Raw genomic sequence first — 14629 nt, 5'->3', positions numbered from 1 at the left:
TAGACACAGCTCCCACTGCTCTACTCTCTCTACACCCGTGACTGTGTGGCTAGACACAGCTCCCACTGCTCTACTCTCTCTACACCCTGACTGTGTGGCTAGACACAGCTCCCACTGCTCTACTCTCTCTACACCCGTGACTGTGTGGCTAGACACAGCTCCCACTGCTCTACTCTCTCTACACCCGTGACTGTGTGGCTAGACACAGCTCCCACTGCTCTACTCTCTCTACACCCGTGACTGTGTGGCTAGACACAGCTCCCACTGCTCTGATCTCTCTACACCCGTGACTGTGTGGCTAGACACAGCTCCCACTGCTCTACTCTCTCTACACCCTGACTGTGTGTCTAGACACAGCTCCCACTGCTCTACTCTCTCTACACCCTGACTGTGTGGCTAGACACAGCTCCCACTGCTCTACTCTCTCTACACCCGTGACTGTGTGGCTAGACACAGCTCCCACTGCTCTACTCTCTCTACACCCTGACTGTGTGTCTAGACACAGTTCCCACTGCTCTACTCTCTCTACACCCGTGACTGTGTGGCTAGACACAGCTCCCACTGCTCTACTCTCTCTACACCCTGACTGTGTGTCTAGACACAGCTCCCACTGCTCTACTCTCTCTACACCCTGACTGTGTGGCTAGACACAGCTCCCACTGCTCTGCTCTCTCTACACCCGTGACTGTGTGGCTAGACACAGCTCCCACTGCTCTACTCTCTCTACACCCTGACTGTGTGGCTAGACACAGCTCCCACTGCTCTACTCTCTCTACACCCGTGACTGTGTGGCTAGACACAGCTCCCACTGCTCTACTCTCTCTACACCCTGACTGTGTGTCTAGACACAGCTCCCACTGCTCTACTCTCTCTACACCCGTGACTGTGTGGCTAGACACAGCTCCCACTGCTCTACTCTCTCTACACCCGTGACTGTGTGGCTAGACACAGCTCCCACTGCTCTACTCTCTCTACACCCTGACTGTGTGTCTAGACACAGTTCCCACTGCTCTGCTCTCTCTACACCCTGACTGTGTGGCTAGACACAGCTCCCACTGCTCTGATCTCTCTACACCCGTGACTGTGTGGCTAGACACAGCTCCCACTGCTCTGATCTCTCTGCACCCGTGACTGTGTGGCGAGACACAGCTCGAATGCCATCTATAAATTTGCTGATGATACAACCATTGGCAGAATCTCAGATGCAGATGAGCGGGCGTACAAGAGAGGGATATACCAGCTAGTTGAGTGGTGTCGCAGCAACATCAGTAAAATCAAAGAGCTGATTGTGAAATTCAGAAAGAGTAGGAGAAGGGAATATGAAGCAATCCTCACAGAGGGATCAGAAGTGGAGAGAGTGAGCAGCTCCAAGCTCCTATGTATCAATATCTCTGAGGATCTAACCTGATCCCAACATATTGATGCAGCTATAAAGAAGGCAAAACAACAGGTATATTTTATTAGGAGTTTGAGGAGATTTGGTTTTCCACCTAAGACACTCAAAAACTTCTACAGATGTACCATGGAGATGATTCTGACAGGTTGCATCACTGTCTGGTAAGAGGGGGAGGGCTACTACACAGAATCAAAATAAACTACAGAAAGTTGTAAAATTAGTCAGTTCCATCTTGGGTACTAGCCCCCGTAGTGTCCAAGACATCTTCAAGAAGTGGTGTTTCAGAAAGGTGGTGTCAATCATTAAGGACCCCATCACCCAGGACATGCCTACTTCTCATTGTTACCATCAGGGAGGAGGTACAGAAGCCCGAAGGCACACACTCAGTGATTCAGGAACAGCTTCTTCCCCTCTGCCATCCGATTCCTAAATGGACTTTGAAGCCGTAAACACTACCTCACTTTTATTTTTTCTGTTTCTGTACTATTTTTAATTTAACTATTTAATATACACACACACACATATATATACTTACTGTATACTTATTTATATATACTGTATACTGATTTACTTATTTATTTTATTTTCTATATTATCATGTATTGCATTGTACTGGTGTCACAAGGATAATAAATTTCACATCATATGCCAGTGATATTAAACCTGATTATGATTCTGATGATGTTGAATGTTGACAGAATTCCTGCTTCGACCATTAAATGTAGAACAAATTCCACTCTATCAAAGTTCTCCTGTCCACTGTTTCTGTGGTTTGCATCTGCAATCCAGGTTTCTCTGCCACTAAAAACTTCCTGCCTTTTCATCTCCAATTATGATTTAATGCCTTTAATCTGCCTTGATCCAACAAGGAGATAATGGCTTTTCATCTCTTTCTTTGTATTTGTGTCCCCAAATGTTAGACAGTCTCTCAAGAACTGTAGGTTGTACTCCCTCTAAAGTCTCAACTTTTTCCCAAAGTACCTGAATTAAGAGTTGAAATCATTTCACTCAGGCCCATTGGCCCAGCAAGTCTGCAGCAATTATGTGCCTGCACTTTACTTTCTCTGTAACACGATATTTTTTGCATCCAGTTTTCCTTTGTATTTCTTTGATGTACTTAGTACGGAATCAATTTACAGCAGCCAATTAATCCACCAACCTGCATGTCTTTGGGATGTGGGAGAAAACCAGAGCGGCCAGAGGAAGCCAGAGCATCCAGAGGAAACCAGAGCAGCCAGAGGAAACCAGAGCATCCAGAGCAGCCAGAGGAATCCAGAGCAGCCAGAGGAAACTAGAGCATCCAGAGGAAGCCAGAGCAGCCAGAGGAAGCCTATGCATGCAGTGACAGGGAGAACATGCAAATTCCACAGGCGCTTAAGTCGGGAATGAAGCCACATTGCTGGTGCCATGAGATCACCCATAACAATTGAATAAAATGATCACATCTACAGAATCTTACAGATATGTTCCTGTGTAAGAAGATGCGACAAGTAGGGGATTCAGCCCAATACATCCTGGGCACATCCCTCCCCACTAACAGTAGTATCTACATGAGGTTCTGCCTCAGGAAGGGAGCAGCTGTCACCAAAAATCAGCAGCATCTGGCCCATACCATTTTCTCATAGCTACTGTCAGTCAGGAAGTAGCCAGAAGCCTGAAGTCCCACAACCCTAAGCACCACCTCAGTATAGTTGTACCATGACCACACTGTATTGCAATCGACTTTTTTTTGTTTTAACTGTGTTCTTCTGTAATTTTGTATAATTTATGAATGTTGCCCCCCCCCCACCACCACTAATCCTATGAGCCTGTGATGCTGCTGCAATTAATTTTTTCAGTGCACCTAACTTGCATGTACTGGTGCGTATGATAATAAACGTACCTTCGACAGCTGTTGTGAATGTTGATAAAAATATACAATTTACAGTAACCCTTTCTGGATGGTAAAGGTTCAACATAACAGTATATTGATGGCAATTAGTTTCATACTTACCTAAAATAATGAAGGGTATCCCCAGGAAGGTGGAATTGTACTTTCCTCCCATTAAGTTGATGATCCCTGCCGAGGTGAGAGTGGCCAGAGCCATAGTCACTAGACCCAGGAGTCCAAGCCAAGGTTTGCTGCGAACACAGTCTTGCATGGAACAGCATAGCATGGCCAGAATCCAAACCACCAGCAGGCTGGTCACCAGGTACCACTCCGAAACATGGCTGCTCTTCTGAAAATCCTCCTTCAGCGATGAAGATGTAAATGGATAGAGCTTCAGCTCCTTATTGGATTTCTGGAAACTTTCAATGGTCTCGCAAAAAGTCGACTCCCACTTCTCCGCCACCAAGTCATTCAGAGAGTTGCGGGTTTGCAGGTAGTAAGTGATTTGCATGGCCCGGGCAGACTTCACCCGGTCTTTGTTTTGCAGAGTAACTCCTCCAAGCTGATGCCCGATGAAGACCTCTCGGCCATCTTTAAGGTAGGTATTTGGGTAATTGATGATGATTCCCGTGCGGTTCTGCACCCATGCAGCCCTGAGCTCCTCCAGCACGTGCACGATATCATCCAGAACGCACATCTTATTGTCCTTTAGAATACACATGTGGGCAAATGAGTAGTTGAAGCCCAACACTGGCACCTGAATCCGCGTCACAGATGAATGCAACTGGAAAGAAGTAAGAAGAGGTTGTGGAATAAATTAATAGGAAAGCAAACACTCCACATACAGTAATTCCCCATTCATTACATGAGCCTCTTCCATTTACATTGTGACAAACTAGATCAAATGAAGAGGTCAATAAACCAAAAGAAAATTGGGGCTGCAACTCTCGTTCAACACTATGAATCTCACTGGGGTTTGGCGATCTAGGCAGAGGGAGTCACATCGGATGGCATCGTGCCCTGTCATTACGACTGGAATTCAGCCGTGGTCTCACAAAGAGCCGCAGAGTCCAGAGCGCTGGCGTGAGCGCTTCATCACACACCACTGACATTGTCAGCAGCTGCTCACCAAATGCACAGCAGAGAAACTGGTCAGGCCTTCACCTTCACTTTCAATCTTGAATCCTGCCTCATATTTTCCCTTCTGCCCTCGCTTAAAGGAATTTGCACCGTAGGTAACACCTTCAGCACCTTATATTCTGCCTGGGTAGTTTATAATCTGACGGCATGAATGTTGAATTCACCAACTTCCAGTAAATTGTTTTCCATCTGTCTCTTCCTACATTCACCCCACATCACCGTGTTTCTTTATCCCTTTTACGCAGTCCATCTGCTCCTCCCTACCGTTCCCATCTGCTCTCCCCACCTCCTTCACGGTTCTATGTTGCACCTTTATCCTAACAGTTTCCACCATCTTCAACCCTTTGTCAACCCCACCCATCATCTCCTGGCCGATTTCCATTCTCCTCACCTGCTAGTCCTTGCTCCATCCCTTCCTTCCAGTTTTTAATTTTGGTCATCTCCCCCCTATCTCAGTCCAGAACCCAAAATGTCAGCTGTCTATTTCCCTCCATAGTTGCTGCCTGACCTGCTGAGTTCCTCCAGCATCTTGTGTGTTGTTCCATTTTCCAGCACCATTGATCTTTTGTACTGTATCTACACAGAAGAAGCCAATATGCTTATAAGTTTCCAGTTAATGAACAAATAAATGTTTGCAAATGTATTTTCCTGATCTTTATTAGTGCCCTAGCAGCAGTGTTGAGAATATGATTAATAAGTTTCCAAACCATCCCACAATCTGTGCAAGGCCGAGGAATTCTAGTGCATCACAATTGGATTGCTGGATGTCACAGCAGTGTCTACCAAAACCTGCTATAGTCATGGGCCTACCCGCTGACAGTGGGCGGAGATCAGAGGGTTGCTGGTCCAAATCCAAAAGGAGCTCCATGTCTATGGCAGGGACAGAGACTGAGATTCTGTCTAGAGTCATGCAGGGGGGATGTTATGGAGACCCTGAAGAGGGAAAGGTTAAAATAGAACTTGCTCCAGTGAAGTTCCAGTTGTATAATGATGCTTTAGTCATTGTGAGTGCAGGGCATGTTGACAGGCTACTTAGTCTTCGCTGTCAGGCAATTTGCATGCCAAATAAACTTGGCTGCCTTAACCTGAGTAGGTGCCAATCTACTCATTGACTGCATGCAACTCTGGAGTTGCTACCTTGATAAAATGAACACTCAACACATCAAACCTTGAGGTGGAAGGCTACAGCAGCAGAAGTCCACATTGGGTCCAATCCTGCACCTAATGAAGAGGCTATTTATAATAGGACTTGTATGGAGGCAGCACCAGGAAGTCTGTTTATAGGAGAAAGCATGAGGTAGTCTGTGGAAAATAGAGTTAGCACTAGGTAGCCTATATGTAATGGAATTTGCACTGCCAACCTCTCTGTAATAGAGTTAGCACTAGGTAGCCTATATGTAATGGAATTTGCACTGCCAACCTCTCTGTAATAGAGATAGCACTAGGTAGCCTATATGTAATGGAATTTGCACTGCCAACCTCTCTGTAATAGAGATAGCACTAGGTAGCCTATATGTAATGGAATTTGCACTGCCAACCTCTCTGTAATAGAGATAGCACTAGGTAGCCTATATGTAATGGAATTTGCACTGCCAACCTCTCTGTAATAGAGATAGCACTAGGTAGCCTATATGTAATGGAATTTGCACTGCCAACCTCTCTGTAATAGAGATAGCACTAGGTAGCCTATATGTAATGGAATTTGCACTGCCAACCTCTCTGTAATAGAGATAGCACTAGGTAGTCTACCGACATGCAGCCTGAACGTAATAGGATTAGTACCAGGTTGTCTATATATAGCATTCTTATAATGACATAGAAGAAGGTTATCCATCCACTTAGTCCGTGCCAGCTTCTGGCATAGCCGAGCAACTTCACCAGCCCTGTTCTCCCTTGCCTTATTCCTCTGTAGTCCTGCAAACTATTCTCTCCTACACATCCACTAATGCATTTTGATCATTTTAGACCTTATCTGTACTAGGAGCAATTACAGTAGCCAATTAAACTGTGTCTTTAGGATGAGGGAGGGAACACATTCTATAATAGAGGGGTCATACAAACTCCACACTGTCAGAATCGGACCTGGGGCACTAAAACAGTGAGGCAGTAGCACTAATTGAAAAATAACACTAAAACACCAGTACATTCTAGGGATAGCACCAACCAGCCATATCTACTGGAGTTTACATATAGAGATAGTAATAGGAGTCTTCATATACGAGAGTTACCCACTATACAGCCTGTAAAGCACATATGTATTAGAATTAGCACCAAACTATGTTTATGCATATGCAATTTTGCGTTGAGATTTGTACCAAGCACTAAATACTCTCCATCCACCAGATTAGCAGAGTTGTCTGTGTAAAATTAGTTAATACTAAACAATCTACATTTAGCTAGAGTTTTCAGTTAAAAAAACCTTGCTTATAAAGTTAGCTGTCAGTGTCTTACATGTAATTAGAGTTAGGACTCAATTTAATGCATATATTTAGAAATTGCAGTAAACGATCTGATTTAGATTTAGCATCACATGACAGTTGTATAATTAAATTGTCACCACATGATCTACGTAAAAAGAAACAACATTACCTATAGGGACCACTTGGCCCTTCACTCCATTCTATCTTGCCTGATCTGCTCCCATTCAGATATCAATTTTTGCTCTATATCCCTTGGTACATTTACAAAAATCTATCATTGTCACTTTAAAAAATTCTAATTAATCCAACACCCACAACCCCTAATGCAAAACAGTTGTTGATTTTCCCTGTAAAGGCAGCAGGGAAGTGTTTCTGATTTTGTAAGTGACACAGAGTTGTACAGCATAGAAACTGGCCTTTCAGCCCACGATGCCTAAGCTGACTATTGCCTATGATGACTATTTGGCCCATCTACAGTAATCCCATTTGCCTGCACTATGTCCATATGCCTTGCCTATTCAAGTATCTGTTTAAAAGCATCTTAAATTTAGTGACTGTGTCTACCTACTTTAAGTAAGCTCTAAACATAGAAACATAGAAAATAGGTGCGGGAGTAGGCCATTCAGCCCTTCGAGCCTGCACCGCCATTCAGTATGATCATGGCTGATCATCCAACTCAGAACCCTGCACCAGCCTTCCCTCCATACCCCCTGATCCCTTTAGCCACAAGGGCCATATCTAACTCCCTCTTAAATATAGCCAATGAACTGGCCTCAACTGCTTCCTGTGGCAGAGAATTCCACAGATTCACCACTCTCTGTGTGAAGAAGTTTTTCCTAATCTCGGTCCTAAAAGGCTTCCCCTTTATCCTCAAACTGTGACCCCTCGTTCTGGACTTCCCCAACATCGGGAACAATCTTCCTGCATCTAGCCTGTCCAATCCCTTTAGGATTTTATACGTTTCAATCAGATCCCCCCTCAATCTTCTAAATTCCAACAAGTATAAGCCTAGTTCATCCAGTCTTTCATCATATGGAAGTCCTGCCATCCCAGGAATCAATCTGGTGAACTTTCTTTGTACTCCCTCTATGGCAAGGATGTCTTTCCTCAGATTAGGGGACCAAAACTGCACACAATATTCCAGGTGTGGTCTCACCAAGGCCTTGTACAACTGCAGTAGTACCTCCCTGCTCCTGTACTCGAATCCTCTCGCTATAAATGCCAGCATACCATTCGCCTTTTTCACCGCCTGCTGTATCTGCATGCCCACTTTCAATGACTGGTGTATAATGACACCCAGGTCTCGTTGCAACTCCCCTTTTCCTAATCGGCCACCATTCAGATAATAATCTGTTTTCCTGTTTTTGCCACCAAAATGGATAACTTCACATTTATCCACATTAAATTGCATCTGCCATGAATTTGCCCACTCACCTAACCTATCCAAGTCACCCTGCATCCTCTTAGCATCCTCCACACAGCTAACACTGCTGCCCAGCTTCGCGTCATCCGCAAACTTGGAGATGCTGCATTTAATTCCCTCATCCAAGTCATTAATATATATTGTAAACAACTGGGGTCCCAGCACTGAGCCTTGCGGTGCCCCACTAGTCACTGCCTGCCATTCTGAAAAGGTCCCGTTTATTCCCACTCTTTGCTTCCTGTCTGCCAACCAATTCTCTATCCACATCAATACCATACCCTCAATACCGTGTGCTTTAAGTTTGCACACTAATCTCCTGTGTGGGACCTTGTCAAAAGCCTTTTGAAAATCCAAATATACCACATCCACTGGTTCTCCCCTATCCACTCTACTAGTCACATCCTCAAAAAATTCTATGAGATTCGTCAGACATGACTTTCCTTTCACAAATCCATGCTGACTTTGTCCGATGATTTCACTGCTTTTCAAATGTGCTGTTAACACATCTTTGATAACTGACTCTAGCAGTTTTCCCACCACCGATGTTAGGCTAACCGGTCTATAATTCCCTGGTTTCTCTCTCCCTCCTTTTTTAAAAAGTGGGATTACATTAGCCACCCTCCAATCCTCAGGAACTCGTTCAGAATCTAAAGAGTTTTGAAAAATTATCACTAATGCATCCACTATTTTTTGGGCTACTTCCTTAAGCACTCTAGGATGCAGACCATCTGGCCCTGGGGATTTATCTGCCTTTAATCCCTCCAAGTTACCTAACACCACTTCCCTACTAACATGTATTTCCCTCAGTTCCTCCATCTCACTGGACCCTCTGTCCCCTACTATTTAAGGAAGATTATCTATGTCCTCTTTAGTGAAGACAAAACCAAAGTAATTATTCAATTGGTCTGCCATGTCCTTGCTCCCCATAATCAATTCACCTGTTTCTGTCTGTAGGGGACCTACATTTGTCTTAACCAATCTTTTTCTTTTCACATATCTATAAAAGCTTTTACAGTCCGTTTTTATGTTCCCTGCCAGTTTTCTCTCATAATCTTTTTTCCCCTTCCTAATTAAGCCCTTTGTCCTCCTCTGCTGACCTCTGAATTTCTCCCAGTCCTCAGGTGAGCCACTTTTTCTGGCTAATTTGTATGCTTCTTCTTTGGAATTGATACTATCCCTAATTTCCCTTGTCAGCCACGGGTGCACTACCTTCCTTGATTTATTCTTTTGCCAAACTGGGATGAACAATTGTTGTAGTTCATCCATGCGATCTTTAAATGCTTGCCATTGCATATCCAGCATCAACCCTTTAAGTGTCATTTGCCAGTCTATCTTAGCTAATTCACGTCTCATACCTTCAAAGTTACCCCTCTTTAAGTTCAGAACCTTTGTTTCTGAATTAACTATGTCACTCTCCATCTTAATGAAGAATTCCACCATATTATGGTCACTCTTAAAGATTAGATACTAAGAATTTTCCCCTTTAAGATACTCAGCATTTTGATTGCCTTTTTGGAATTTACCTACCAGTTTTTAACAACATGCTTACTTGCATTCCTAAATCTCAACTGCCTCCTAACTAGTGGTGCTAACCCTCCATGATGGATTTTCATTGTACCCTTTTGGAGACACCTTTTTCTCCCTTATCGGAGAGAGAGAGAGCCTGTGGTATGTCAAATACCGGGTGAAACGCCAAGTCTTTGGGGTAACTGCAAGTCTGTGTCCTTTCCATCGCTTTGCTCACACTTGAGTGCTCGTTGGCAGGTGCCAATGCTTTTATTTGCCAGTGGGGGGAAGGAGGATTATTGCTTGCTGCTGCTTACACGCGGGAGGAGGGAGCTGAGGGGGGGGTGCTTTGGGTTACTGTGCCCCAATTACTAATGTGCCACAATTACTAATCTTTGGGGCACTCCTCTGTTTTCGTGGATGGTTGCGAAGTAAAAAGATTTCAGGATGTATCTTGTATACATTTCCCTGACATTAAATTGTACCTTTGAAACAACCAGGGTTTGACCAAGCCAAGTATAAAACTGTGTGTCCGTTTTTAATGGCCAACTCTATCGTAATCGACAATCTGCATGGGTCCTGAAGATCAGACCTGGGTCCCTGAAGGTCTTTCCCTCTGCTTGTTGACATCAGCCTTTTTGCTCATGTTTGCGTTACTGTGATTTTTCAGGAAATTGCTGCAAATGAGGGATCGTCTGTTCAATCCTATCCCCACTGCACTTATGAGCTTCCATGTCTCTGAAAACCCTGACATCCTTATGGATCTGATAGTGAGCAAGAGGCTACCCAGACCTAACATCAAAATATGTCTTATGATGTGTCCTTTAGCACCAATTCACCCCGCAGCTAACAAAGCAAACTTAGGTGAGCATTAAGCACTCAGAATATACTGAGCTAACATGCTTTCAGACGCAACCAGGAGCAACACTCACACACCACTCAGATGTCAAAGCACACAGTGGCGACCATTGCTCCAACTGCCTCCTCATTTATGCCTTTCTCCTTAGCATATCCTGAGCACACTCAGACACAAAAGCAAGCAGCTGCACACACAAATCAAAGGAGACAACAGCACCTCTCATACGTCCAGAATGACCCAAAATGCGGGCTGTCCATTTCCCTCCATAGATGCAGTCTGACCTGTCAGGTTTGTGCAGTATCTCATCAAGACAAGAGATTCTTCAGATGCTGGGAATCTAGAGCAACACACACAAAATGCTGGAAGAACTCAGCAAGCCAGGCAGCATCGATGGTGAGGAATAGACAGTTGACATTTCGGGTCAAGACCTTTTATTAGGACTGGAAAAGACGCCAGAATAGGAAGGTGGGGAAGGGGAAGGAGTACAAGCTGGCAGGTGATACGTGAGACTGGGTGTGTGGGAAGGTGGATGGGTGGTGATAGGTGGAAGAGATGAAGGGATAAAGAAGTAGGAGTCTGACAAGAGAGCACAGAGGACCAAGGCAGAAAGGGGAGGAGGAGGGGGACCAAAGGGAGGTGAAGGGCAGGTGAGGAAAAGAGGAGAGAAAGGGAAGCCAGAAAGGGAAGAGAAAAGAGGGAGAGGGAGAAAGAGTCAATGACCCTGAGAAGCTCAGAAGTGAAATGTCACCTCACCTATTGGGGGTCCTGAATGGTGGTGAGGGAGGATCTGTAAGGGAAAGTGTAGTCTCACTTGCAGGGATAAGTTTCAGGAGGGACTAGTGGACGAGGAAGTCACATAAGAGAATGATCTCTGTGGAAAGCAGAGAATTGTGGGGAGGGAGAGGAGGGAGAGATGTAATTAGTGGTGGCATCTTGTTGAAGGTGGCGGAAGTTACAGAGAATGATGTGCTGGATGTGGACGCTCATGGGGTGGTAGACAAACCATCTTGTGTGTTGTTCCAGATTCCAGCACCTGCAGTCTTTTGGGTCTCCATATCTCAAATATTTGCTGGTACCTTATTTCTTAGAGAAATGAACAGTCAGTCTATTTCAGTCTGAATGTGTTTAGCCAGTCTGTCCAAGAACACATTGCCCTCTGCCTGACTATGTCCTTAATTTTGCTTTATCGTTCCATTTCTCAGGAGACAGTCTCAGTCCAGAAGCCACTTATGTTGCAAGAGTCTCGCTCTGCTCAGGAAAGGCAGAGATGGGAAGACACATGTTGTGTTATTGAGCTGATGCTACACAGCATCAACTTAAGTACTGAAGCCAAGAAGGTAGATGAGCTAGATTAGGGACATGTGTTTTTTAGGGGAGATACCTACCACTAGTAAGGAAATACAGCACAGAACTGGCTCTTCAGCAACGACCATCAAATATCTATTTACACTAATCCTATATATCTCAATTGTTCTCTCCACATTCCCATCAACTCCTCCCAGATTTACCAACGTTTGTATTTATGATACTACTGGCAATTTGCTGCAGTCAAATTTTATTAACTAACATTTAGAGATACAGCACGGTAACAGGTCTTCCTGGCCCAATGAGACACACCACCCAATTACACCCATGTGACTAACTAATGTTCTTTGGAATGTGGGAGGAAACCAGAGCACCCAGAGGAAAACCACATGGCCATGGGGAGAACGTACAAACTCCTTACAGGCAGTGGCAGGAATTGAACCCGTGTCGCTAGCACAGTAATAGTGTAATAACTCTATTGCCCTCGTAGTGCTGACTTAAACACCTACACAAAAATCATCTGAGATTCAGGATTAAAAAGTGAGATCTTACTTGTGAAACGGCAGCAAGTTAAGTAAAATACGTATTAAATTCAATACAGAATCATCACATGCCTAAATACACTAATACTAAAGATTATTCTCGCAATCAGTGTTAACCAAGGTAATGCACACACGCAACACTCCACGACTATGCCATGTAAACTCATGGCATAATGATATCTTAATTACGACAAGTAATCATCGTAATACCTTCTTCAAAATATATTTACTAAATGTTTACCAATATCAACAAAACTTAACTCACAGATATTGCTGTTTCAGGGGAAAATAAAGAATGGATGGAGATGGATGTGCTTCAAGTCGAATTCCAAATTAACGCATGTAAGAAATGATATAAAAATTAGCTTATGTACAAAGTGAACAATGCCTCGAGAAGCCACAACAATGAACATTGAGGCGAGGAAGAATTTCTATAGCTATTCTCACAAACCGGGTGAGTGATTGTCTTGATCGCGAGGCCTTGTTAGACATTTGTATGTAGAATGCTGCAAGTCCAGTTTGCTGGTTCATTGACAAGACCGATCGTGGGGGAGCTGTGTTGTCTTGGTTGTGGCAAGGTCTAGGCCCTCACCACAGGGTCACCTGTTGTCGTCCCCCAGGGATGGAGATGCCAGAGGTGGTGAGAGAGAGAGTAGTACCCTCAGTGGGTGTACTGGGATCCATACAGGTTGGGGGCTGGCTCCTCCGAAGGTTCTGCTCTCCAGTATTTGCTCGATACTGCCCTCTATTGTTCACTCAGTGGAAGAACAAGCTGGACCAGGATGTCTAACCATCAATCTACAGTCATGCCTCTCAGGGATTTGGGCTTTATTTTTTTTTCATTATGACTGCATGTTTTCCTGAAATCATAATCATATGTGCTATTTGTACCATGTGCAGTTTTTGTCGGTCATGTGTTTTGCACTCAGAGGAAAACTCTTTCATTCAGCTATATTCATGTATGGTTGAATGATAATTAAACTTGAACTTGAACTGGACTGAACCCTGATCTCTGAGACTATGATGCCTGGGCTTGAGCAGCTGCATCCTTGCAGTTAGGCCGGAAGCATGGGGAATTTAATGCCCCAGGTCCTCGGATGGCACAACTGCACACTAGAATCAGGGCCAGTTATGGTACTGCAGTAGGGGAGTCCACATGCTGATGAAGGTGCACGTCGAAAAGTTTGGCATCTTGTTAAAGAGTTTGATGGAATGGAATAGATGCCAAGAAGAATGGGGGAGTTTATCTCATGCATCTCACAGTTCATTGCCACCAACACCATTTAGAGGCAGGTGGGTTTGATTAACACATGGGGCGATCCTGACAGAACAGTTCCAGTTTCCACGCGGAGACCACTTCCGGGCAGCCACAAGGACTGCAGGTTGCTATTCTTCGAGAACAACCAGGAGCGTACTGCAGCCAATTCATCTGCGCCATTTGTACAGCCTGCTTCGCACTAGCCTCACAGAACACTAAAGTATCATCTTGACTCAGCATGTTCACATTTCACTTCTCTCCAAGTCCTCTGACAACTCCCTCACCACAGCCCCCCATGCTGAGCAATAACAAGCACCAGCTCCAGAACAGCTCACAGACATTTCTCCACACTCAGTCAAGCAGAACACAGCCGCCTGGCTGCAGGTACAGTCAGGGCACTGCATTGAACTTAAATACGGCAAATCTTTGCATAATTAGTTGATATAGTAGGTTTCTTTTGTCGTTATTATTTCAACATTGCTAATTTTTAAATGGAATTTGAATCATTTTGGTAATACGATTTTAGTAATAGGGTTAGCAGAGGCTTCTGAAAGAATGGATCGAAGCCCACTTATATAAGGAATTGGCAAAAACCATGTTGCCGTCATCCAGTCCTCCATTCAGTGAAACTGTGGCTGATTTCATCTTGACCTCAGCCCGCTTTCCTGCTTATCTCTCATTCTCATTTCCCGCTTCCACTTAACAAAATTTTGTCTATCTCCATCACAAATAATTCAGCCTCCACTGATACTTTTAATGGCTTCCACTTGAAGACAGATACAAAATATTTGTCCAAAGTCTCCAACGTTTCCTTAATTCCCATGATTAATTCTCTAATCTCAACCTTAGCTACTCTGGTCCTTTTTTTATATTCATAGAAACTATTAACTGATTATGGAATTCTTTCATG

General features: G+C 44.2%; 1 protein-coding gene across 3 annotated transcripts in view; it reads right to left on the bottom strand.

Annotated features, from left to right (window-relative positions):
- ptchd1 (patched domain containing 1) overlaps positions 1–14629 on the bottom strand; it is a 112340-nt gene that overhangs the window by 47981 nt on the left and 49730 nt on the right. For 2 of the 3 annotated variants that reach the window (XM_063051202.1, XM_063051203.1), the window contains exon 2: positions 3390–4050. In XM_063051202.1, the coding sequence (XP_062907272.1) occupies positions 3390–4050 (661 nt within the window). Of the gene's footprint in view, positions 1–3389; positions 4051–10830; positions 10923–14629 lie in introns of those variants that run through there. The other variant, XM_063051204.1, reaches the window with a different exon arrangement.

This window comes from Mobula hypostoma, chromosome 6 (genome assembly GCF_963921235.1).
Source record: "Mobula hypostoma chromosome 6, sMobHyp1.1, whole genome shotgun sequence".
Classification (NCBI taxonomy): Eukaryota; Metazoa; Chordata; class Chondrichthyes; order Myliobatiformes; family Myliobatidae; genus Mobula; species Mobula hypostoma.
Note: the sequence above shows the minus strand (reverse complement) of the source record. Positions and strands in the feature narration are given on the sequence as shown.